At 33.9% G+C, this 24,902-nt stretch overlaps 1 protein-coding gene across 6 annotated transcripts in view; it reads left to right on the top strand.

Annotated features, from left to right (window-relative positions):
- The window catches only part of LOC136031642 (mitochondrial tRNA-specific 2-thiouridylase 1-like), a 165,159-nt gene that overhangs the window by 87,621 nt on the left and 52,636 nt on the right, over window positions 1-24,902 (top strand). For all 6 annotated transcript variants that reach the window (XM_065711307.1, XM_065711290.1, XM_065711325.1 and 3 more), the window contains exon 7: window positions 335-571. In XM_065711307.1, coding sequence (XP_065567379.1) covers window positions 335-571 — 237 coding nt within the window. The remainder of the gene's footprint in view (window positions 1-334; window positions 572-24,902) is intronic.

The following is a 24,902-nucleotide window of genomic DNA, read 5'->3' as shown; positions in this document are numbered from 1 at the left end:
TTGTATATTTATTTGCGTATGTATCATATATATTATATATATATATATATATATATATATATATATATATATATATATGCATATATAATTTTTTGGAGAATCTTGGAATTTGAATTCCAATCAGTAAAATCGAATCATACTTTAATATAAAAAAAAATCATGAAAGACAAATGCAAAATCGTAGAGCAGCTAACATTTTGCCTCTTTTTAGAACCTTCCCACTTTCCACTCGCGTTTTAGTTAAGGTTGAGCTTAGATGATGTTTCCAATGTGTCCTGCTTAAGGCTGTACGGTTATATATTTTTTTTTTGGTTAACTTTGATCTCTTACTTAGAACACAGATGGAAATGAGAAAAGCGATCCCGATGAAGACTGCACTCTTAAAGCATCAGAGGACTTAAAATATTATTTGAAGGAACAGTATCAGCGTCATCTAAGCAAATTAGTTCCACTCCCGTGGCAAGCAGAGTTCACATTGCGACTGGACATTTTGTATACGACACTGCAACTAAATAGTTCCGATCAAAGCTCTATTGCTGCACTAGAAGAGCTATTTATGTCCACGGAAAAGGTAAAATCGTTATTTCTATATTTTTAACCAAGTTTGCTGATATCTTAGATATTTTGTCAAAAAAACATTTTATTTTTTTATAGACATATTTTAGTGAGCTTTTACTAATAACTGTTGAAAGTAATTCTAAAAATACACGGAAAGATAAATTTGGCGTACTAGAACCGATCGCCGAAGCTCTGCAGAAATATATGATTTCGGAATCCCACAAAAAAAGACTTAAATAGTCTATTTAAAGATCTAAAACAAATATTGGATTAAAATCTAATACCATACAACACAAAAGTAGTCAATTATAGCTACCTCATTGATTTCATTTATAAGTTTTACTTTAGTCCTTTCTAGAATTCTAGAATTTTGCAGTCAAATTTTGGAATAATTTGCTATAAAAGAATTTATTACCAGTGATTTCACATGAGTTCATAAACAGTTGTTGACAATATTTTTTGAGCCGCTTAATATTTTTTTTGCAATAATCGTCTCTATAAATTTCTGTTGCATGACTGAAACACAACCAAAGCATTTTAATTATTTATTATAGTTACTACTACTGCTAATATGTATCAATCTTTTTAAGACCTCCCTCTTTACACCCTCCCAGGAGGATCCCATTCACCTTAGATCTTTTATTAAGACTTCATCCCAACTGTTTTTCATATGACCCTAGATGGTTGGCCAAAAACAACGACTATCTTTTGAAATCTATTATGATTCGTTCACAGAAAATATCCTACTCATCTCAACCTTTCTCTCGTTATATCTCTAGTAGGTAGGATCGTCGGAGATTTTTTGTCCGACTTACTGTTGTAGATATGGTAAGTCATTTGGACACCGAAAACAATCCATTGGCAATTTCTCTTAAAAACAAGAGCTAAGAGCTCATATGGCACTTGTGACGAGGCGAGAAGAGCTAAGAGCCAAGAGATCATATGGTATGAGCTCTAACAAAATTCTATGAATCAATAGATTGATTTAAAAAGGAAAATAAGAGGCTTAATGCCGGTCAGGATTTAAAATACGAGCTCTGAGTCACGATGTCCTTCTAAATATCAAAATTCATTAAGATCCAATCACCCACTCGTAAGTTATAAATGCCTCATTTTTTCTAATTTTCCTCTCCCTTTAGCCCCCCAGATGGTCGAATCTGGGAAAACGACTTTGTCAAGTCAAATTGTGCACCTCCCTGACACGCCTACCAATTTTCATCGTCCTAGCTCGTCCAGAAGCACCAAACTCGCCAAATCACTGAACCCTCCCCCCAACTCCTCCAAAGAGAGCGAATCCAGTACGATACCCCCACCCCAAACTTCCCCCAATGTCACTAGATCCGGTCAGGATTTAAAATAAGAGCTTTGAGACACGATATCCTTCTAAATATCAAATTTCATTGAGATCCGATCACCCGTTCGTAAGTTAAAAATACCTCATTTTTTTCTAATTTTTCAGAATTAACCCCCCCCCCCCAACTACTCCAAAGAGAGCGGATCCGTTCCGATTATGTCAATCATGTATCTGGGACTTGTGCTAATTTTTCCCATCAAGTTTCATCCCGATCCCTCCACTTTAAGTGTTTTCCAAGATTTTAGGTTTCCCCCATCCAACTCCCCCCAATGTCATCAGATCCGGTCGGGATTCAAAATATGAGCTCTTAGACACAATATCATTCCAAACATCAAATTTCATTAAGATCACATCACCCGCTCATAAGTTAAAAATACTTCATTTTTTCTATTTTTCCGAATTAACCGGCCCCCCACTCCCCCCCCCCAGATTGTCAAATCGGGAAAACGACTATTTATAATTTAATCTGGTCCGGTCCCTGATACGCTTGCCAAATTTCATCGTCCTAGCTTTCCTGGAAGTGCCTAAAGTGGCAAAACCGGGACTGACAGACAGACCGACAGAATTTGCAATTGCTATATGTCACTTGGTTAATACCAAGTGCCATAAAAACAGCTGTGCGGTGTAACTTCTCTGATAGAGTTACAGATTTGCCTGAGAAAATTTGCCTTATTTTGGAAAATAGGGGAAAACACCCCCTGGAAGTCATAGAATGACTAGAAGGAGCGACATTAAAACTTAAAACGAACAGAAATTACTCCATATATGAAATGGGTTGTCCCCTCCGCAATCCCTCGCTCTTTACGCTAAAGCTTGACTCTTTGCCACAATTCTACTTTTTAAAATAATTGAAAGCTTTAGCGTAAAGAGCGAGGGATTGCGGTGGGGACAGCCCATTTCATATGAGGAGTAATTTCTGTTCGTTTTAAGTTTTAATGTCGCTCCTTACTTTCAGTTAAAAAAACTATTTTTTTTATTTTTACCAGTAAAGCCTCACGTAAAACTGCTGGATGCTTGGTTTTGAAGCCATATACCTTAAAGATGCTATTGATTAAGTTTTGTGTATCACAATAAAAGAAGTATCATGTTACTTCAATGCAAAATCTATTGTGTTTATCAAAATACAAGATAAGAAAGCATTCCAATTGACCAGTATTTAAATTTGCAAGATTGCAAGGAAAGGATTAATAGCTGGGAAATGTTAAGGCCAATTGTCCATGCTATTCTTTTTGTGGTTTTCATGAACTAACTCTCCAGTGTCTTCGTAAAAAAAAGGATTTCCTTGCAAAGAGTGTTGAAAATGGATGTGTATTCGGAGGGGTGTTATAATAGATGACGAATTGCGGTAAAACACAATTGTTGGAGTATTTCGAATCATCAGCTGAAAGCGTGAAATATATATCTCCTCTGGTGCAGAATGATGTCATCGACAGTGTTGGTAATGTCAATCGGGATGGAATTTTGAATATGGATAAAATTATGAAGTTTTTTTTTTATATTTGCTGATGAGGTGAGTGATACAACTTCAAAAGAACAGCTTGTTCTTATTGTCTGTTTATATGACGATTGCAAGTAGATTTTTTTTTTGGTTTTTGACACTGTGAATGACTTGACTGGGTAGATCTTGCAAAGTAGACTATTAGACTCTGCTTAGAGTTTGGATAAAATATGAACAAGTTAGTTGGAATTGGCCTAGATGAGGTTAGCATCATGACCGATTTGAAAAAAAAGGCTAAAGCAGAGATACGAAAGCATTAACAACTTGCCTTTTATATTGGCTGTGCTTCACCTTCTTCAAACTTTGCCTTCAGTGAAGGACTCCAGATTAAACTTAATTCGAATGGTATATGGATACTTGCAAAAAATCATAGTTTTGTTTCCCTAATTCCCCAGACGGAATGAGTCATTAGCTCTGCCGCATGCAAAATATCAAAAGCTCCTTTGCTTTTTTGACACATGGTGGGTTGAAAGGCATGATGGTGTTGTCACTTTTCTGTAGCTTTACCGTGCTGTTGTTGGAGTACTAGAGGGCTTTATGAACAGCCATTTTGATTCAGGCCTAATGATGAAGGCCATCTCCTTAGTACCACCCATTACCTAGTTAAGCTTCTGATTCTTGTGGAAAAGCAATATTGATCTCTGCTTTCAATTTTCGTTTTTCTGAAGAAGAAAAAATTTAGATCTACTCACCTACTGTAAACATAATGATCTATAATAATTATTTATTTATAATACACTTTTAAACAAAACTAACGGAGTAAATTGCATTAAAAAGAAAGAAAAAGTAAATACAGAGACACATACATAGACAACTTAAACCTTTATCTCAGACAGAAACACACTGAAAATATTACGGTATTCATAGCCTTTAGACTGGGTGTCATAAAGAATTACAGCTAAAACCTTATGCGCATAATGGCACCCAAAGCGAGGTTAAAACTTACATTGGTTTGAGTCTTTCGCAGTCAATTCAAAGATCCTACTACTATTGCACACAACAGTGATAGGGCTACTGTGATCAAAGGGGTCTTTGGTACGTTTAAGAGTAGAAGTTACCGTCCTAAAAAAGAAGGAGTCAGGCACCATTGACAAACAAAAACTGAAAAAGTAACTGGAGCAGAGTGACTAGTGCTGGACAATCACAGCGTAAAAGATGAGCGCTAATTCCATTAAGATCATTCGATCTAGACTTAAATAGTCGAAAGTGGTTGGAGGGCATATAGACGCCCTCCATACCCGTCAATTCCCAAAATACATCCAATCAAAATTTCGAGATAGCCATTTGTTCAACTTAGTCGAAAGGTCCAAAAACTATGTCTTTGAGGATGGCAGTCCCACAGCCATAAGGGTTAGAGATTTAAGTTATGCTCTGGGGGCACACAATTTATTTTTTTTTATCAAAAGGGTGACCGTATAATCTTTGAGGTGGTCATTGGACTGATACTGAGGAGTTCTAGTGCCTTTTTTAAAAGTTAAAGCAATTAGAGGGTGGTTAACCCCCCTCCCCCAACCCACACACACATATCGTGTTTTCCTGGAATACCTTCAATAGATATTTTGCGATATCCGTTTTATTCAAAATAGTCCAAATATCATATAACAAGGCTTTTGGGGTTGAAGAAAAAAACCAGAACCCGAGGTAAAGAGTTTCTAAGTAGTGCCCCAGGGACATTTAAGGTTTTTGTGGAAGGGATGGTCGTATAAGCTCTAGAGCAGGCTCATTTGGTTAAAAATTGAAAATTCTAGTTCTCTTGTAAGAGTCAAAAGTGACGGAGGGTAACTACCCCCCCCCCCCCCCCCCGACTAACCCTCTTTTTACCAAACGCATCTGATTCAAATCATGAGATAGCACTCAGTTCAATATGTTCCAATGAACGTATAACAATACCTTCAGGGTTGATAATAGAATCAAATAATCTACCAAGCGTAAAACTAGGCTACCACAAATCAGCATCAATAAATAAATTAAACCCAAAACAAATAAAAACTGTAATAAACAACCGAGTCAGACACAAAACGAACAGAAATTAGCATGAGTAACACTTCTCAAGCAACCCCAGCGCCTTCTTAAGGAAAGAACATAATTTGCAGTATATTAAATTTTTATTTTTTAATGTTTCCACTTTTGTTATTTTAATAAATTAAAATTTAAAAGTTATTAAGATTTTAAGGAATAAATAATTGCTTATGTATATTAAACTGACAATGCAAATGCAATTGTATTTATTTCTGGGGTAATTATCGGGCGAAATTTTCCGGAGAGATTATCTGCGGGGGAATTTTCAAAAAGAGAATTTACCAGAGGAAGAATTTTTTTTTTTGGGGGGGGAGGGGACTTTCTTTGAAAAATTAAAATGTTCATAATTGCTTCATAGTTCCTCTCTTTGTTGGTATGAGTGAATTTTTACGAAATTTAAGGAGGTTAATTCTGAGTAGCCGCTCTTATTCAATGTAACATGTACACTTTGGTGTAGATTGGATGGTCCTCTCAGAAGCTGCACAGTTGTGACGGCATTGTGAATTCCACGACAGCCATAGGGGGTATAATATTGGAGCTACTAGTCTCTCAAGATGTTATTACGCACACTTAGGTCTTGCAAAATACCATAGTACAGCTGTATTTATAGTACATCTGTATGTAACATAACAGGGGATGTTTCTTCGTGATTTCTTTGGTTTTTATGTTTAAAAACCCGAAAGGGCCAAGAAAAACCTCCAGGGCCCTCCCAAGTAGGGACATAGTCCAAATTGATCATAGCCCAATATTTTTCTGCTTCAAACAGAAAAATAGTTTTCCTTTTGTTGTCAGCAAACAAAGGGTTTTCACGCTATTTCCAGGAACAAGGAGCAAACCGTTAGGTGATTCTCTATTGATTTTCTAGCAACAAAGGCTTGTTACTCTTCTAGCCGGACTGGCTAATTTTCTATTATTCTTGGGGGATAAAAAACCGGGTAGTAGAACAGAACTTTTCATTAGTCTTGTATTTGATATTGAACATGAAAGTCGATTTTCTAAAATGGATGTGTCCCAAAGATACCAACAGGTAAGCCTCTATATATATTATGGATAGGCCCTCCCCCACCCAATAAAAGAGGCGATATTATACCCAAATTGGAACTACTTAAATGATGTAAAAAAAGATTGTGTTTATACTAAATATTTGATTTTTTAGGGGGGTTGTAGTTGAGTATGATTGCTATTTTCATTTGAAAAACTGTGACTGGATTTCATTTAACTGGTCAATGCTTATTTGGGGAAGGTGGGCATGGATCGAGCGCAAGTTTTTGTCATTAGTTAATTGTGAAAAAGAATTGAATATTCACGGAAGAAAACTTATTATTGTCACTTGGAAAATTTCGATATAGCACAATATTTATGTAACACAAAAGAAGATAATAATATCCAATATTTAAAGAAAATGAGCAATTTTGGATTGTTTTTATGGAGGAAAGGTTTTTTGTATTTTCATTGAAAATACAGTGAAACGACAAATTTTCCCCCTAAAAGATAAAAGGTAGATTTTGTGCCCCTGTATTGCTACAAACTGAAACAGCTTCCTCACCTTGGTGTAGTGAGTGGGAGGGGAGCAGATAGACCTAATGTGACTTTGAGAGAGCAATAAATAGAAAATTTTTGAATGTTAAGGAATTTGAATTTTCAAGGATCAAATAATTATGAAAAATAAAAATAAAATCATTACAAGAATTTGATGATACGCTTGGGGGCATGGGCAACTATGGGTGAGCTACTAGAAACAAATTGAACTGGGGACATGTTGAAATTAGGCTCAAGTTATTTGGAAGAACTAAAAAAAATATTTTTTATTATAAGAATTTTTGATGCTACGCTCGAGGACATTGGTAGCTATGCATGAGAAACTAGAAGAGAATTTAACTGGGGGAAATGTTAAAATAAGGCGCTACTTATTTTGTAAAACTAAAACAAAACTTATTACAAGAATTTTGATGATACCCTTGGGGACATGGACACCTTTGTGCGAGCTACTAGAAGTAAATGTAACTGGGAACATTTTAAAACCAGGCTCAAACTATTGGGAAAGATTAAAAAATTTAATATTTTATTTTAAGAATTTGACTGATACGCTTTGGGACATGTGTAGCTATGCGTCAGCCACTAGAAGTGCATTTAACTAATGGACATGTTAAAATCAGGCTTAAGTTATTTGGAAAACTAAAATATTTTTTTTTATTACAAGAATTTCGATAATACTGTTGGGGAAACGGGCAGCTATGCGTGAGCTACTAGAAACGAATTTAATTCGCTAAATGTCAAAATTGGCTCAAACTATTTGGAAAGACTAAAAAATTTAAGTTTTTAATATAAGAATTTGGCTGATTCACTTTGGGACATGGGCAGCTATGCGTGAGCTACTAGAAGTGAATTTAACTGACGGCCATGTTGAAACTAGGCTCAAGTTATTTAAAAAGAAAAAACTTAAAAAAATAAAAAAACAAAAAAAAACTAAAAAATAAAAAATACCAACAAAAACTAAAAAATAAAAACTAAAAAAGAAAATAACTAAAAAAACTAAAAAAATAATCAAAAGATAAAAAAACTAAAAAAAAGAAAAAACTTAAAAAGAAAAAAACTAAAAAAGAAAAGAAACTGAAAAAAAGAAAAACTAAAAAAAAGAAAAAGCTAAAAAAAAACTAAAAAAGAAAAGAAACTGAAAAAAAGGAAAAACTAAAAAAACTATCTATCTATCTATATAAATAAAAGTGTACTGTCTGTCTGTCCGTTACACTATCCTCTATAAAAAAAAAAGGAAAAAACTAAAAAATAAGGAAGAAAAATAAAACTAAAATGAGACGAAAAAACTAAAAAATAATACAAAAGGTAAAAAACTAAAAAAAAACTAAAAGAAAAAAAAGGAAGAAAAAACTAAAAACAAACAAAAAACTAAAAAAGAAAAACTGAAAATGAAAATAACTAAAAAAAAAAAAAATCTATATAAGTAAAAATGTACTGTCCGTCTGTCTGTCTGTCTGTCACTAAGTATGACGTCAATATATATATATATATATATATATATATATATATATATATATATATATATATATATATATATATATATATATATATATATATATATATATATATATATATATACATATATATATTCGTTACGCGCCATATTAGTTACGTGCCATTGTAGTTGTGTCCCTGTGTCCTACCTGTGAACATAGATATATATATATGTTTTTAACTACGTAAAACTTGCGAATATACAACATTCTTCGCTGTCCCATTGTCTGTGCATATAAATAGATTGTCGGGTTTACCGACTCTTGAACATGCAACATATAATTGTCCATGGGAAAAACAATCCAAATTCAGATCTATACCTCATTATTCTAATGATTGCCCTTGAGCTTTGTTGATTTTGATTGCTAATCAAACATTACCTGTGTCCCAGTCGTCATTTATATATCCCCCCGTGCCCCCCGGCGTCCCCGTTGTAGTTGCGTCCCTGTGTCCTGGTCGTCATTTATATTCCCTGTGTCCCGGTCGTCATTTGTGTCCCGGTGTTCCAGTCTGTAATTTCTCTTTGAGCGTCCCAGTCGTCATTTATATTCCCTGTGTCCCGGTGTCCCGGTCGTCATTTGTGTCCCGGTGTCCCGTCTGTAATTTCTCTTTGAATGTCCCAGTCGTCATTTATATTCCCTGTGTCCCGGTCGTCATTTGTGTCCCGGTTGTCCATGGGAAAAACAATCCGTATTCAGATCTATACCTCATTATTCAAATGATTGCCCTTGAGCTTTGTTGATGGTGATTTCTAATCGAACATTCCCAGTGTCCCGGTCTTCATTTATATTCCCTGTGTCCCGGTCATTATTTTTGTCCCGGTGTCCCAGTCTGTAATTTCTCTTTGAGTGTCCCGGTCGTCATTTATATTCCCTGTGTCCCGGTGTCCCGGTCGTCATTTGCCCATGGGAAAAACAATCCGTATTCAGATCTATACCTCATTATTCTTATGATTGCCCTTGAGCTTTGTTGATGGTGATTGCTAATTGAACATTCCCTGTGTCTCCGTCGTCATTTATATATCCCCCCTGTCCCCTCAGACGTCCCCGTTGTAGTTATTTCCCTGTGTCCCGGTCGTCATTTATATTCCCTGTCTCCTAGTTGTCATTTGTGTCCCTGTCTGTAATTTCTCTTTGAGTATCCCGGTCGTCATTTATATTCCCTTTGTCCCGGTCTTCAGTTGTGTCCCGGTTGTCCATGAGAAAAACAATCCGTATTCCGATCTATACCTCATTATTCTAACGATTGCCCTTGAGCTTTGTTGATGGTGATTGCTAATCGAACATTCCCTGTGTCCCGGTCGTCATTTATATATCCCCCTGTGCCTCCCGGCGTCCCCGTTGTAGTTGTGTCCCTGTGTACCGGTCGTCATTTATATTTCCTGTGTTCCGGTTGTTATTTGTGTCCCGGTGTCCCAGTCTGTAATTTCTCTTTGAGTGTCCCGGTCGTCATTTATATTCCCTGTGTCCCGGTCGTCATTTGTGTCCATGGTGTCCCGGTCTGTAATTTCGTCAGTCGACAAACATGACGTCAGTCGACAAACAACTTCATGATGGCATAATGCTCAATCCTTACAATGATGTCAGTCGTCACACAAACCTGACGTCAGTCAACAGACACACAAACAAACAACTTATTTATATATATATATATATATATATATATATATATATATATATATATATATATATATATATATATATATATATATATATATTTATATATATATAAGATATTAGAAAGCTTTCATTTTAATACATGAAAATAAAAAGAAAAAAAACTAAGAAAAAGAAAAAACTAAGAAATAACAAAACTAAAAAAGAAAAAACTAAAAAACAAAAACTAAAAAAGAAAATTACTAAAAAAAGAAAATAAATTAAAAAAGTAATTGAAAAATTAAAAAACTAAAAAAAGAAAAACTAAAAAAATTATCTATCTATCTTCTATATATATATATATATATATATATATATATATATATATATATATATATATATATATATATATATATATATATATATATATATATATATATAAATTTACTGTCTGCCTGTGTGTTACACTATCATCTATAAAAAGGGAAAAAACTAAAAACTAAAGAAGAAAAAGAAAACTAAAAAAAGAAGAAAAACTAAAAAAAACTAAAAAATGGAAAAAAACTCAAAAACTAAGAAGGAAAAAAAACTAAAAAAAAAGCAAAAACCAAAAAAGAAAATAACTAAAAAAAGAAAACAAAAATAGGTATAAAATACAAAACTAAAAACACTAAAAAAGAAAAAAAACTAAAAAAACTATCTATCTATCATCTATATATATATATATATATATATATATATATATATATATATATATATATATATATATATATATATAATATATATTTATATATATATATATATATATATATATATATATATATATATATATATATATATATATATATATATATATATATATATATATATATATATATATATATATATATATATATATATATATATATATATTTATATATATATATATAAGATATTAGAAAGCTTTCATTTTAATACATGAAAATAAAAAGAAAAAAAAACTAAGAAAAAGAAAAAACTAAGAAATAACAAAACTAAAAAAGAAAAAACTAAAAAACAAAAACTAAAAAAGAAAATTACTAAAAAAAGAAAATAAATTAAAAAAGTAATTGAAAAATTAAAAAACTAAAAAAAGAAAAACTAAAAAAATTATCTATCTATCTTATATATATATATATATATATATATATATATATATATATATATATATATATATATATATATATATATATATATATATATATATATATATATATTAATTTACTGTCTGTCTGTGTGTTACACTATCATCTATAAAAAAAGGGAAAAAACTAAAAACTAAAGAAGAAAAAGAAAACTAAAAAAAGAAGAAAAACTAAAAAAAACTAAAAAATGGAAAAAAATCAAAAACTAAGAAGGAAAAAAAAATAAAAAAACAAAAAAAAGCAAAAACCAAAAAAGAAAATAACTAAAAAAAGAAAGCAAAAATAGGTAAAAAATACAAAACTAAAAAAACTAAAAAAGAAAAAAACTAAAAAAAAGAAAAACTAAAAAAACCATCTATCTATCATCTATATATATATATATATATATATATATATATATATATATATATATATATATATATATATATATATATATATATATATATATATATATATATATATATATATATATATATATATATATATATATATATATATATATATATATATATATATATATATATATATATATATATATATATATATATATATATATATATATATATATATATATAATACATGTATATATATATATATATATATATATATATGTATATATATATATATATATATATACTATATTATATATATAAAAATAAGTTGTTTGTCTGTCTGTCGACTGACGTCATTATAAGGATTGAGCTGTATGTTGCATGAAGTTAGTTGTCGTCATGTTTGTTATGACGATGCTTAGAATATGACGTCTTTATAAGTATTTAAGAAAAAATAAGTTGTTTGTTTGTGTGTCTGTCTGTCTGTCCACATATAACGTCTGAATTATTTCATCATATACCAATTCAAAAACGAATGTATTCAAGCCGAAGTAGCTGAGTTGGTAAAGCGTTATGTTCCAAGTTCTAGGTCCGAGAGGTTCCAGGTTCGAACCTTGGCTTTAGCATTAATACGAAAGAAGAAAAAAAACTAAAAAAGGTAAAAACTACAAAAAAAACTAAAAAGGAAACACTAAAAAAACTAAAAAAGCTAAAAAACTAAAAAAAAACTAAAAAAAAGGTAAAAAACTAAAAACTAAAAAAGAAAAAAAAACTAAAAAAACTTAAAAAAGGTAAAAACTTCAAAAAAAACTAAAAAGAAAAAAAACTAAAAACTAATAAAAAACTACAAGAAACTAAAAAACTAAAAACTGAAAAAGAAAAAATAACTAAAAAAAGGAAAAAAACTGAAAAATAAAGGAGAAAAAGAAAACTAAAAAAAAATAAAAATAAAAAATAAAAAAAAAACTAAAAAAGGTAAAAACTACAAAAAAATAAAAAGAAAAAAGAGAAAAAATTAAAAAAGCCAAAAAAGATAAAAACTAAAAAAAAACTAAAAATAAAAAAAGAAAATAACAATAATTTATTTCATCATATACTAATTCAAAAACGAATGTATATACAGACCGGGACACCGGGATACAAATGAAAAGCTAAAAAAAGGGAAAAACCGAAAAAAACTAAAAAGAAAAAAGGAAAAAACAAAAAATTTATTTCATCATATACCAATTCAAAAACGAATGTATATACAGACGGGGGCACCGGGATACAAATGACGACCGGGACAACGGGAATATAAATGACGACTAGGACACAGGGACGCAACTACAACGGGGACGCGGGGGGGGGGGCACAGGGGGGATATATAAATGATGATGGGACACAGGGAATGTTTTTATTAGCAATCACCATCAACAAAGCTCAAGGGCAATCATTAGAATAATGAGGTATAGATCTGAATACGGATTGTTTTTCCCATGGACAGTTATATGTTGCATGTTCAAGAGTCGGTAAACATGACAATCTATTTATATGTACAGACAATGGGACACCGAAGAATGTTGTATATTCGCAAGTTTTACATTGTTAAAAACATATATATATATATATATATATATATATATATATATATATATATATATATATATATATATATATATATATATATATATTTATATATATATATATATATATATATATATATATATATATATATATATATATATATATATATATCTATATTCACAGGTGGGACACAGGGACACAACTACAATGGCGTGGATCTCACAGGGTTTTCACCAAACGTGCTAGAACTAAAAATAGTTAACTTTTAAAAAAACTTTTTTAAGGTAAAAACCTTAAAAAAGAAAACCAAAACTTTGAAACTTAGTAGATATCATTGTTAGAAATTGGACTTGCTTTAATAATCAAATATCTTTGAAAAAACTGCAATATGAAAAAACAGCAAACTGTCTGCGGTTAGAACACAAGTGACAATGAGAATCCATATATAGAAGCCTGCCGGGTGCCGTGATGGGGCCTGACGGTGAAGCCAACGGGACCTTGCTAGTTTCTAATGAATTTGCCACTTCTTTGCTACAGGAAATGTTGAAATTAAGCTCAAGTTGTTCGGAAATTAAAAAAAAAATTATTACAAGAATTTTGATAATGCGCTTGGGGACATGGGTAGCTATGCGTGAGCTACTAGAAGTGAATTTAACGGGGAAAAGAAGCGAATTTTCCTCTGACAAAGAATTTGAGGATTAAGGAAAGCGGTGAGAATGCTGCCCCTTTACATGGCAAAATTGCCAGCTCTTCAGTGATCCCACAATGAAGCAGGGAGAATTTGGCCACATCTGCCCTACTTGGCCATGATGCCACACTCCTTATGCCTTCCAAGTGAAATTGAGCTGCCAGCCTTAGTGCATGTGCAAACCATAGATTTTTTCGTAAAACTTGATTGATTAGCAGTAAAAACTTAAATCATTTTACGGCATTGGGAACTAACTATGATCTTAGGGACCTTGTTCGATGCCTATGATAAGGGGATGAGTACATTGCCCCATCCCCAAGAAAATCAGCTTCTTTCAGCTTAATAGTGGGGAAAATTGTAGGGCCCTTTCGACACTTCTTAGAAACTTTGAGGAACCCCCACAGCCCCAAAAGAAATAGCTAAAATAACACTTTTTTCACCTTAACAAAGAGGAAATAGCTAGGATCTTGCTGGTTCTAAAAAATAATGCATTTTCTTAGTGATTAGTAGCGTTGTACTCTTGAAGAGGAACATTGTTTGGAGAAGGGACCTTGAAGGCATTGCCCAATAGGTTTTTTCTTCCAAGAAAGCCCAAGTATATGAATAATATTTTAGTAGTGTTTTACTGTTGAATTTGGGCCATGCCCGTTAGCTCTGAAGTGATTTAGATACATCACTGCTCCTCTGATTAATAATAATTTTCTTTTCAGCTTCACAACAAACTCCATTTCAGCTTAATATTCCTTTTTTACGCCTTAAAATCATAAGTGTTTTAAGGGAATAACAATTTTCAATCCTTTTTCAGGCTCCCATTTAAGATGTAAACCATATAATAAATAACATGATCGCTAATCTCCTTGAAACACCGCAAATGGACACCAATGCGCCCTCTCTGTGCGTTTTTAGGACCCATAATTTTAATGGTAATAGTTGAAGCATAAATAGGGACATCTTACTCCTGTGTATGGGATAATTTCTGGCTTTTGAATTCTTAGTTGATAGAATAGCCTCACCAAGACCGAACGCCCACTTTGGGTCCTTGTAGAGAATAATTTTCGGTCATTACACCTTTAGGTGGTAGAAGACCCTCAACACATACGAGGGGTCACTTTGCCCCCTCAAATCGTTTTCAGACTAATAATGTATTTTCTTTCAGGATGAAACCAGAAGTGTTTCAATGGGCTTATAAGCTCTTATAATTTTATTAAGTTCACATACCATAATTAGCATCATCTCGAGAGGCCTAAGACCTCTATGAGAATCTTAAATAATTAATGGAGTTGAATCGAGCCTCAGAAGAAAGTGAGCACGAGGGGAAATTAGTGAAGGGTTCAACCTTATTAGTGTAGCTTCCCCTATTTGTGATTTAGACGATTTTGTGAAGGATCTCGGCCCTGATATGGACTATGAATGGGGACACCAACTACTAGCAAGTGAGTTTGAGAAAGTACTCACCCAAAAAGTGACAGTGACTAGGAGGGAGCAGGACAAAGTCGAGCAGGTTCGCCCCATATATTGAAAGAATTTTATTTATTTAGTTTTACTTATGTTTTTACGGCTGAGTTTGGACACCCTTCAAATCCCCATACAAGTAGTAGTTTTCATACGAATCCCGTTGACATACTCCATCCCTATATATGCAAGATTCGGGAGGTGGAAGGGTGGGATAGCGTAAAAGTATCTATCATGCAAAAACCATTTTTTAAAGAAAATTCGCGTGAAGTGTACTCGCATTACCTGCAAACTGAGATTCAGACGCTTCATCCGAACTTACCCAATTTCGATGTTTTTTTTCAGACTGGGTGGTCAGCATTTTTAATAGAGGAAAAAACTATAAAGAAAATGGGAGCCGTTCAATAGTTTTGTTTATAGAAAATTTAGACGTAAATGTGTGTAAATTTAAAGAAGAATTTCTTTTAAGAGGCGGAAGGGTGAAGGATAATTTAAAAAAGTAATAATGCTGATTTAAAGGGCTGTAGAGGTGTAAAACGCTTTAGTTTTGATACGGAGTTAGAGTGCTTGACATATATAGCCCTTTTCGCAGGACATAAACCCCTTTTTAATGATGCTTGTAATAGGCTTTTTGACAATTTGCCTATTTTTTTATGGACTTTCTCAAAAGTTTTCTAAATTCGCTCTTGCTGAGCGAAACAGTTGCCTTAGACATCGAAGACAAACTCATTTACGTTTGCAAACCATCAAACTGGAACTGTGTTAAAGAAAATTAAGCCATTACAGTCTATTATACTCATGTTTATACACACCATAGTAGTACTAAGCAATTGGTAGAGGCATTTGAGAGATTGGATGGGGAAGATTATTTAGGCGCAGCTATGGTTGCACTTATTAAAATAGCCAATAAGTTAATTCCACGGCTGCTCAACGTAAGCTATCCAATGCCTCTATCACCGGAAGACAATTTGGCAATTAAAAGCAATGAAATTTTTTGGTTTATATGGGGAATGTATTTGAGGGTAGTGGGGAAATGTCAACCCGCGACCATGACCATTTAAGCAATCCAATTTTATCGGAAGGGAGTAACTTTTTTGGACTGGTACATACATCTAGTAATTTCAACAGTAAGCGGCAAGATTTTTTAGCGGTTTACATGCACAATTCCAACTATGATTTGAAATTCTTATTACAAGCCTTAGGCAGTTTGCAAAAAGGTGAAGTAAATGATGGCGCCTTGGTAGATTGGCATTTTCATATAACACCATACCCTAATCACCTGAAAAATTGCTACTCTTAGAAATCAAATAGAAAACTAATAATCAAATAATAGTACGTACTTGAACAAAATCCGTTTCTTAGATTCCTATAGTTTTTCCCAAAACCCTAAGTATACTGATTCAAGTACAGAAAAGTGACGATTCTAATAGTTCCCTCTCCTTAAACAGCGTTTTTCAGATGATGAAATGTATGATTTATTAACGATGAAGGGTAATACCCCTATTAGCACTACAACTCCACCTCGATTCTACGTGAGAAAAAATTGCCACCCATTGAAGCGTTTTATGATTCACTTTACGATCGGCAATGCACTATAGCCGACCATGAATTTGCTAAAAACGTTTCGGCCAAGGTTGGGTTTAAAAACGGGGAGGGTTATTGTAAAATGTACCTCGGCAGTGATATGTTGATGATGTTTGATATTTTCTGTAAGAACGCGGATAAAATTAACTAAGAACTTTGGTGGGATTTGGGTTATTATTTTTCTATTCATCATATAGGGCTGGGTTTCATTCTTAAAATCAGCAACGACAAATTAGTTCGGATCACCGATGTGGATCAGCACTTGTTTGTAGAGAGGTCCATGAGAGGAGGGTATATTGTTCACGGGGATTGTGTTCTGAAAACAAATCCGACTTGACAATGCATCGTTGAAAAGTCGACTGTGGCTTTCTTTATCCGTTGGCAATGTCTCACAACTCTTTGCTGCGTGGTAATTACAAATCTCTGGGCCATCCTTGTGATCCAACTTCTCCGACGTTTACATTGCTGAGGAGAATGGACCATAACTTCGGTTTTTTGAAATCTATGGTGAACTACCAGTGGAACTTTATGACTCCGTAAAGGGTTTTGTTTTCCCTGCGTAAGCAGACCGTGGCCTAGGGATTCACTTAGTCCCTATGATATTTTTTTGGTAGAGGATGAGGGTATGGACCGGACTCCTTAAACATAAAAGCTCATTGCCAACTTTCCTTCGAAACCGAATATTGTTTTACATCACGCTCTTTTACAGTGTATACTGGCCAGCCGTTTCAAGGTTACACAGATTCATCGGGCGCTTCTTTTTGATCAAAAGCCAAAAATGAAGACGGTTATTGACACCTTTGTAAGGAAACGCTCTGAGGAAATAAAAAAGGTTGAAAAGAAGACCTTTAAACTTAATTTAAATTCAGCCTTCGGTAAGATTTTTGAGAGCTTAGGCCATAAGTGTCTTTATGACGTTGTAACCGACCCAAAAGAATGTGCCCGAATCATTGCCAATTCGAATTTTACATTGTTCTCAATCATAGACTTCAACATAGTCCTTTTACACAAGACAAAAAAAATGTATCTTCGAATAAAAATATTAACGGTAGTAGCAGAATTTAGAAATAAAAAAAATATATGTTGGAATTTCATTACAATTTGTGAAAGTTCCAATGGCCGGGGGAGGAGCAAGTTCAAGTGTATTATGGAAACTCTGATTCACTCCCGTTGAAAGTTTAAACAGATAACCTGATAGACAATTCAAAAATTGGTAAACACATTAACTCTAGAATGGAACACACCATCCGGGATGAGTCCACTTACCCTGAGTTAGTTAAGCACCACGCCACATATAAGCTGCTATTTTAAAAATCCGAGACGGGTAGCAACTTCATACCCAATGGTGTGCTTGTAGATCCATAAGTGTACTGTGTCTGTGTGCAATCGCACAATGAGAATATCAAAAAGTTTGCAAAATGGTGTCTTCACACTAAGTAAAGGAAAATTTTTACATGAGTGTTTATAGAAGCTGTTTAGAAAATAATTTAATTACAAGAGCGAAGGTCATGGCGATTTGCTCTTTGAAATATAAAAAAACTACACAGTTAGAGTTAAGAAAATTGCCATATCAGCTATATCAGACAAAGTCTATGTGTGCGTGGACGGAGTGAGAGTACTACATACGGCTACTACCGTAATCCAGATTGAGGCGCATGTTTAGAGTACAGAAAGCATCTCGATCTGGAGCTGTTCAGTAGTTGGTGGGTGGAGGGTCTATTTCTTCTGTCCGGACATTTTTTTCAGTCTCCACCCTGAGAATCTCTGGCTCAGCAGCGTGTTTTTAGAGTGTTCTTATATATTTACTTATGCATTTTATTTTTTGAAAAAGGTGGAATAGTTGTTTTATAAAGGGCTTATTGTTATACTATGAGTTTTTATGTGCCCCACATCTGGCCTTCGCCCGCCGCTCTGGATGCCGTACCTTCCTGCTGGCGTCTTTTCTGGCTGAATGTCCAAAGAAAAAAGGGTGGCATGTCCAAGTGCTTTCTTATATCCAAATGTTTTAAATTACCAGGTTTTTTTTATTTTGTTGATTACTAGCCATTTAAATAAAGACATTAAATGGCTAGTATAAGACATTATAAGTGATTATTTTATGTAAATACTAGCTGTTGGAGTGGCGCTTCGTGCCACCCCAACACCTAGTTGGGGGTGGGGGGGGGGGGGGGTGCTTCGCGCCACCCCCACCCAACCCCAACCCCACCCCCCGCGCGTAGTTCGTTACGCGCCATATTAATTACGCGCCACTGTAGTTGTGTCCTTGTGTCCCACCTGTGAATATCCAGTATCCCGTTCGTCATTTGTGTCCCAGTGTCCCAGTCTGTAATTTTTCTTTGAGCGTTCCGGTCGTCATTTATATTCCCTGTGTCCCGGTGTCCCGGTCGTCATTTGTGTCCCGGTGTCCCGGTCTGTAATTTATCTTTGAGTGTCCCGGTCGTCATTTATATGTCCCGGTCGTTATTTGTGTCCCGGTGTCCCAGTCTGTAATTTCTCTTTGAATGTCCCGGTCGTCATTTATATTCCCTGTGTCCCGGTGTCCCGGTCGTCATTTGTGTCCCGGTGTCCCGGTCTGTAATTTCGTCAGTCGACAAACATGGCGTCAGTCGACAAACAACTTCATGACGACATACAGCTCAATCCTTATAATGACGTCAGTCGACAAACATGACGTCAGTCGACACACAAACATGACGTCAGTCGACAGACACACAAACAAACAACTTATTTTTGTATACTAGCTGTTCGGGTGGCGCTTCGCGCCACCCCAACACCTAGTTGGTGGGGGCGCTTCGCGTCCCTCCCAAGCCCCCCCCGCGCGCGTAAGTCGTTACACGCCATATTAGTTACGCGCCATTTTAGTTGTGTCTGTCCCACCTGTGAATAAAGATAGATATATATATGTTTTTAACTACGTAAAACTTGTGAATATGTAACATTCTTTGATGTCCCATTGTCTGTGCATATAAATAGATTGTCAGGTTTACCGACTCTTGAACATGCAACATAAAATTGTCCATGGGAAAAACAATCCGTATTCAGATCTATACCTCATTATTCTAATGATTGTCCTTGAGCTTTGTTGATGGTGATTGCTAATCGAACATTCCCTGTGTCCCCGTCGTCATTTATATATCCCCCTGTGCCCCCGATGTTCCCGTTGTAGTTGTGTTCCTATGTCCCGGTCGTCATTTATATTCCCAGTATCCCGATCGTTATTTGTGTCCCAGTGTCCCAGTCTGTAATTTCTCTTTGAGCGTCCCGGTCGTCATTTGTATTCCCTGTGTCCCGGTGTCCCGGTCGTCATTTCTGTCCCGGTGTCCCGGTCTGTAGTTTATCTTTGAGTGTCCCGGTCGTCATTTATACGTCCCGGTCGTTATTTGTGTCCTAGTGTCCCAGTTTGTAATTTCTCTTTGAGTGTCCCGGTCGTCATTTATATTCCCTGTGTCCCGGTTTTTAGTTTTCTTTTTCTCCTTTATTTTTCAGTTTTTTTCCTTTTTTTAGTTTTTTTTTCTTTTTCAGTTTTTAGTTTTTTTAGTTTTTTTTTTTATTAGTTTTTAGTTTTTTTTTTCTTTTTAGTTTTTTTTTGTAGTTTTTGCCTTTTTTAGTTTTTTTTTTAGTTTTTTTTCTTTTTTAGTTTTTAGTTTTTTCCCTTTTTTTTAGTTTTTTAGTATTTTAGCTTTTTTAGTTTTTTTAGTATTTTTTTTTTTAGTTTTTTTTGTAGTTTTTACCTTTTTTAGTTTTTTTTCTTCTTTTGTATTAATGCTAAAGCCAAGGTTCGAATCTGAAAAATGTTTATTTTTGCTATAGTATCTGGCAAGAATCCCAACATAAAACAAGGACTATGGCATCAGACATAAAATTCATATGAGGACTTGAAGTGTCTAATATTATCGACCCAAACTCGTGGTTGGTTATTGATGATTTAGCCGAAACCATTGAAAAAAGGTCTCATGAAATTTTACAATTATTCACGGCCCAGTTTCATCATGAAAAAATCTCCATAGTCGTTTTTCTTCATAATCTCTTCATAATCTCATCAGAGCGTTGAGAACGCTTGCTTTGAATTGTTCATGCTATATTATCTATAGGGTTGCTCGTGATTCAAGTTCTCTTATAACTTTAAACAAACAAATGTATCCTGGTGAACTTGAAATTTTTCACTCTCGGCATAGAGTCAAGCTATAAATAAACCCTTTTGTTACATTCTATTGTATCTCAATCAAAACGCACCCGAAGATTTACGTGTAGTTGTGGATGTTTTTGACAATGTAGGTACCTGTGAACAGTAAAAAGGACACTACATGAAGACAGAAATTTATATTCCGTCCTAGTTAATTCAAAACTGTGGCTTAAGAAGGCTATACTCAATAATGGCATTGACAATGAGTTCATTAGTTTACTATCTGAGCTTTTTTAAATTTAATTGAAGGCAATGTCCAACTGACAGAAGTAGATAGGCAACAAGCAAAGGAACATCATTCACTTGTAACCTCCCTAGCTGTTAAAAAAAGGAAAATATTTTAAAAGATACCAGCTGGTTCAAGCTACCAGCTTGTTCAAGCGGTAATAAGTTCTTTTTAATGTTATTACCAATAATCGAGGAACTTGTAATTTTTATTCTCTAGAAAAAATGGTTAATCCCTGCAAACTGATACCAACAGAACTCGCTCTTTCACTAAAAGAACATTTTGAACATAATTTCGATACATTATTAATAGTGAGACTATTGCTGACAGTGAAAATTAATTTTGCTTCGAAAATTCTCTTCGGCCAGTCGATAATCGTAAACCCTACCGTGAAACACTGCTCAAAGGAAATTTCATTGATCAATCTCAAGCTTAAAGTTCTGAAACTAATGCCTCGTTCTTATTGTGAGCAGAGTAAAAGATTACCAACCTATCTCGCTGAAAATGAACTGTATAAATTGATGACAAAAAGAGGGAAGTTATAATCCATGGCATGAGTTACAATTTAATTGATTTGGTACCAGATTAAATTGCAAATCGTAAACGACTCGAATTATTTGATGGTCAATTGTATAAATTTTAAAGTCATCAAACTTTCCAAAAATTCTTATTGGGAATAAACATATCTTAAATGGATTAAGGAAATTTGGAGAAATATCAAAAGAAGATATTAAATCGTTTTCAGAAAACACTGACACGCCGATTGGGGATGATCATTTAAATGGTATCAAACGAAGGTGTCTTAATATAAGTGCATCACCTAGTGCAGCGGACGCTTCATACCGTTTTTATGTTCAAAATGGTTAAAGTTTAGAAACATGTCTAGGAAAATGTCGATGAAGCGGGAAGTTTAAGCTCCCCAACCAAACTTGCTTGAGTCGCTGGAGTTGAAAAGAAGATAGCGATGGAAATTTTCCAGAATGAGCCCAGCTAAATTCTTAATTAAAATCATAGAGTTCGTGGTCATTTTCAAAAAGTAAAGCCTTTTCTAGTTGCATATAATGCAAGCACATTTTTCTAGGCTAGACGTCAACGGCGTCACTATAGTCCATACAAGTATGTTTTACTTAAAATCTGTGTTTTTAGTCGCTATGCATATGCTGCTCCATTGCATTGAAAGAAAGATGATGAAATTATTAGAGCCCTTGAATCTATCTTTGAACCAGATTCTTATAGAAACTTTCAAACGGATCGGGGTAGTGAACTTTTTAATTCACGTGTTTAAAGGTTTTTATTGGAATTTAATACAATACTCTATAATAATAATGGCCCAATAAAGGCGGCATTGACTGAATGACTGATAAATACAATTCGACTTAAATCTCAAGATATTTTACATTGAAAAGTACTGCTTATTAAATTCAAAGTTTAGATAAAATCTTGTTGATTTATAATCAACGCCCTTGGCGATGCCTCTCCAATCACGGTACCGTTGAATTTCATCACAGTAACAATACACTTGACATGTTCTAGAACAAACTCTGATGAAGAGCGACAAGTGAAACAGAAGAAATTTAATGTTGGTGATACAATTCGAATTAATCTAACATGAAATATTTTTGAAAAGGGGATTTACTTTCCGTCTACTGAACTTTTTAAGTTGTCAAAACTCTTACACACTAAACCTGTAATGTTAATCTAGTCGTGAATTAGTTTGTAATATCCACCAAATAGTTAGGTCGTTAGAGCTTGTGGGAAACAATATATATCTAGTCTGGGTCCCAGCAAATGTGGGAATTGCAGGAAATGAATCTTCTGATATAATGGCAAAGTGGGGTATTTTAAATGGTCAGATTATAAGTGTTAAACCCACTAAAAACAATATTTTGCATGTATTTATAAGGTTTTATGTGATAGAGAGACCAATAATTTTTTTTAGAAGCTGCATAAATCCAGTTTTAGAACTTTATGATTATAAGGCACCACCTGATGAACTTGTGCATAATGTTAGATCTGTTGCTGTTACTGTTTTTAGATTGTGGACAGGTCATACCAAAACCCTTTCAGTTTTACGTAAGTGGGGGAGAGTTAGGTCGCCCTTCTGTGATATTTGTAATGAGTATGATGATGTTAGGCATATTCTCATGAAGTGCACAAATTATGAAGCACAAAGAAATTTGTTTAGAAACCAAATTATAAAGAATTTTGGTGCTTTCACAATGAGAGCAATCCTAGGTCAGGCCAAATCCCCTAAGTGGGTCCATAGAAAGACTATGCTGTTCTTGACTAAGTATATAAAGAGTTGTAATCTGCATAACATTCTCTGATTTTTTTTTAGGTTATAATGTAATGACTTTTATATTCATTGTATTGACCTTTCTATTTCATATTAATGTTTCCATTTATAGATGTTTTAATTGTAGTAACTGCATTAACTTCTATTTTTATTGTATCGACTTTTTTATCTACTTATTTATTCCTGTAATTTAGCTTTATTTAAATCTCAGTATGTTTCTTTTTAGAGATATTTTAAGCAATATTAGCAGAATAGAGGTGTGATATACATACTAGTGCCAGTGATTTAAGCAAAAACACTCTGTACAACGTCCTAGTACTCTCCCAAGATATCTTAAGTGTTGACGTGGCCTGTGCCAACATTTTATCTGTGTGTTTTTAAAAGTGACGTGGCTTCATAAGCCCAAATTTCAAGGGAGGATCGCACGTATACGAGCAGTTGATTCATTCAAACGTCAACTAAACAACAACAACAACCTGAAATGTTGGCGATTCAGTTTGAACCAAACAAACATGTAATATTTTTTAAAAAGGGAATTACTTGTGGTCCATTGAACTTTTTAAGGTGTCAAAAGTCTTAGACACTAAACGTGTAACGTATCAGCTACGTGATAAGAATGAAGAAGACATTCTTGGCGGTTTTTACGAGTATAAATTACAAAAATAAAAAACAATGGACTGTATCAAATTGAAAAGATATTAAGGATTCAAACTCGTAAGGCTAAGAGACAGCTGCTTTTTCGCTGGCTAGGATACAGCTCTGAGTTTGATTCTTGGATTGCCGCTGAAAACGTTAACAATGCCTAATGATTTTCATATCCAATGTCTCTAATCCATTTGAAAAAAGCAAGCGTTTTCTGGACAAAACTCTACCCCGCAATCAAATTTGAAAGAAGGTATGAAGTTACTCTTGTTGATTGTATTCTTGAAAATACATATGATATCATGAGAAAAGACCGTGTTATGATATAAAAGTTAGACCACATGATTGGCCACTCGTCACTGAGGAATAGAAAGAATAAATTAACTAAGGTGAATATCCATTCATCAAATTTCCATGCAAAGAATAAAGCAGTATTAATGATTTTTGTCTTACTATCAATGGAATAATCTCCTCTCGTAAAAAATGTTGCCCATATAGGTCCCCGATTAACAATGAGAAGGTTATTCTCAACGATAATCTGGAAATGTTCTTGGTTTTAAACAAATCATAATCAATGGTTGAAGCTCTGGAAGCACCAGTGGTATGGATCGTTATATTGTTCCAGACTATCCCCCGGCTTCTCATCAGAAATTTTTTTATGCATCATTTGTTGAGACATTGAGAGTCGGTAATACCAATGTCCCCCTCCTACTTATTCT

Source organism: Artemia franciscana, chromosome 1 (genome assembly GCF_032884065.1).
Source record: "Artemia franciscana chromosome 1, ASM3288406v1, whole genome shotgun sequence".
Classification (NCBI taxonomy): domain Eukaryota; kingdom Metazoa; phylum Arthropoda; class Branchiopoda; order Anostraca; family Artemiidae; genus Artemia; species Artemia franciscana.
This window is presented reverse-complemented; position numbering and strand designations above follow the sequence as displayed.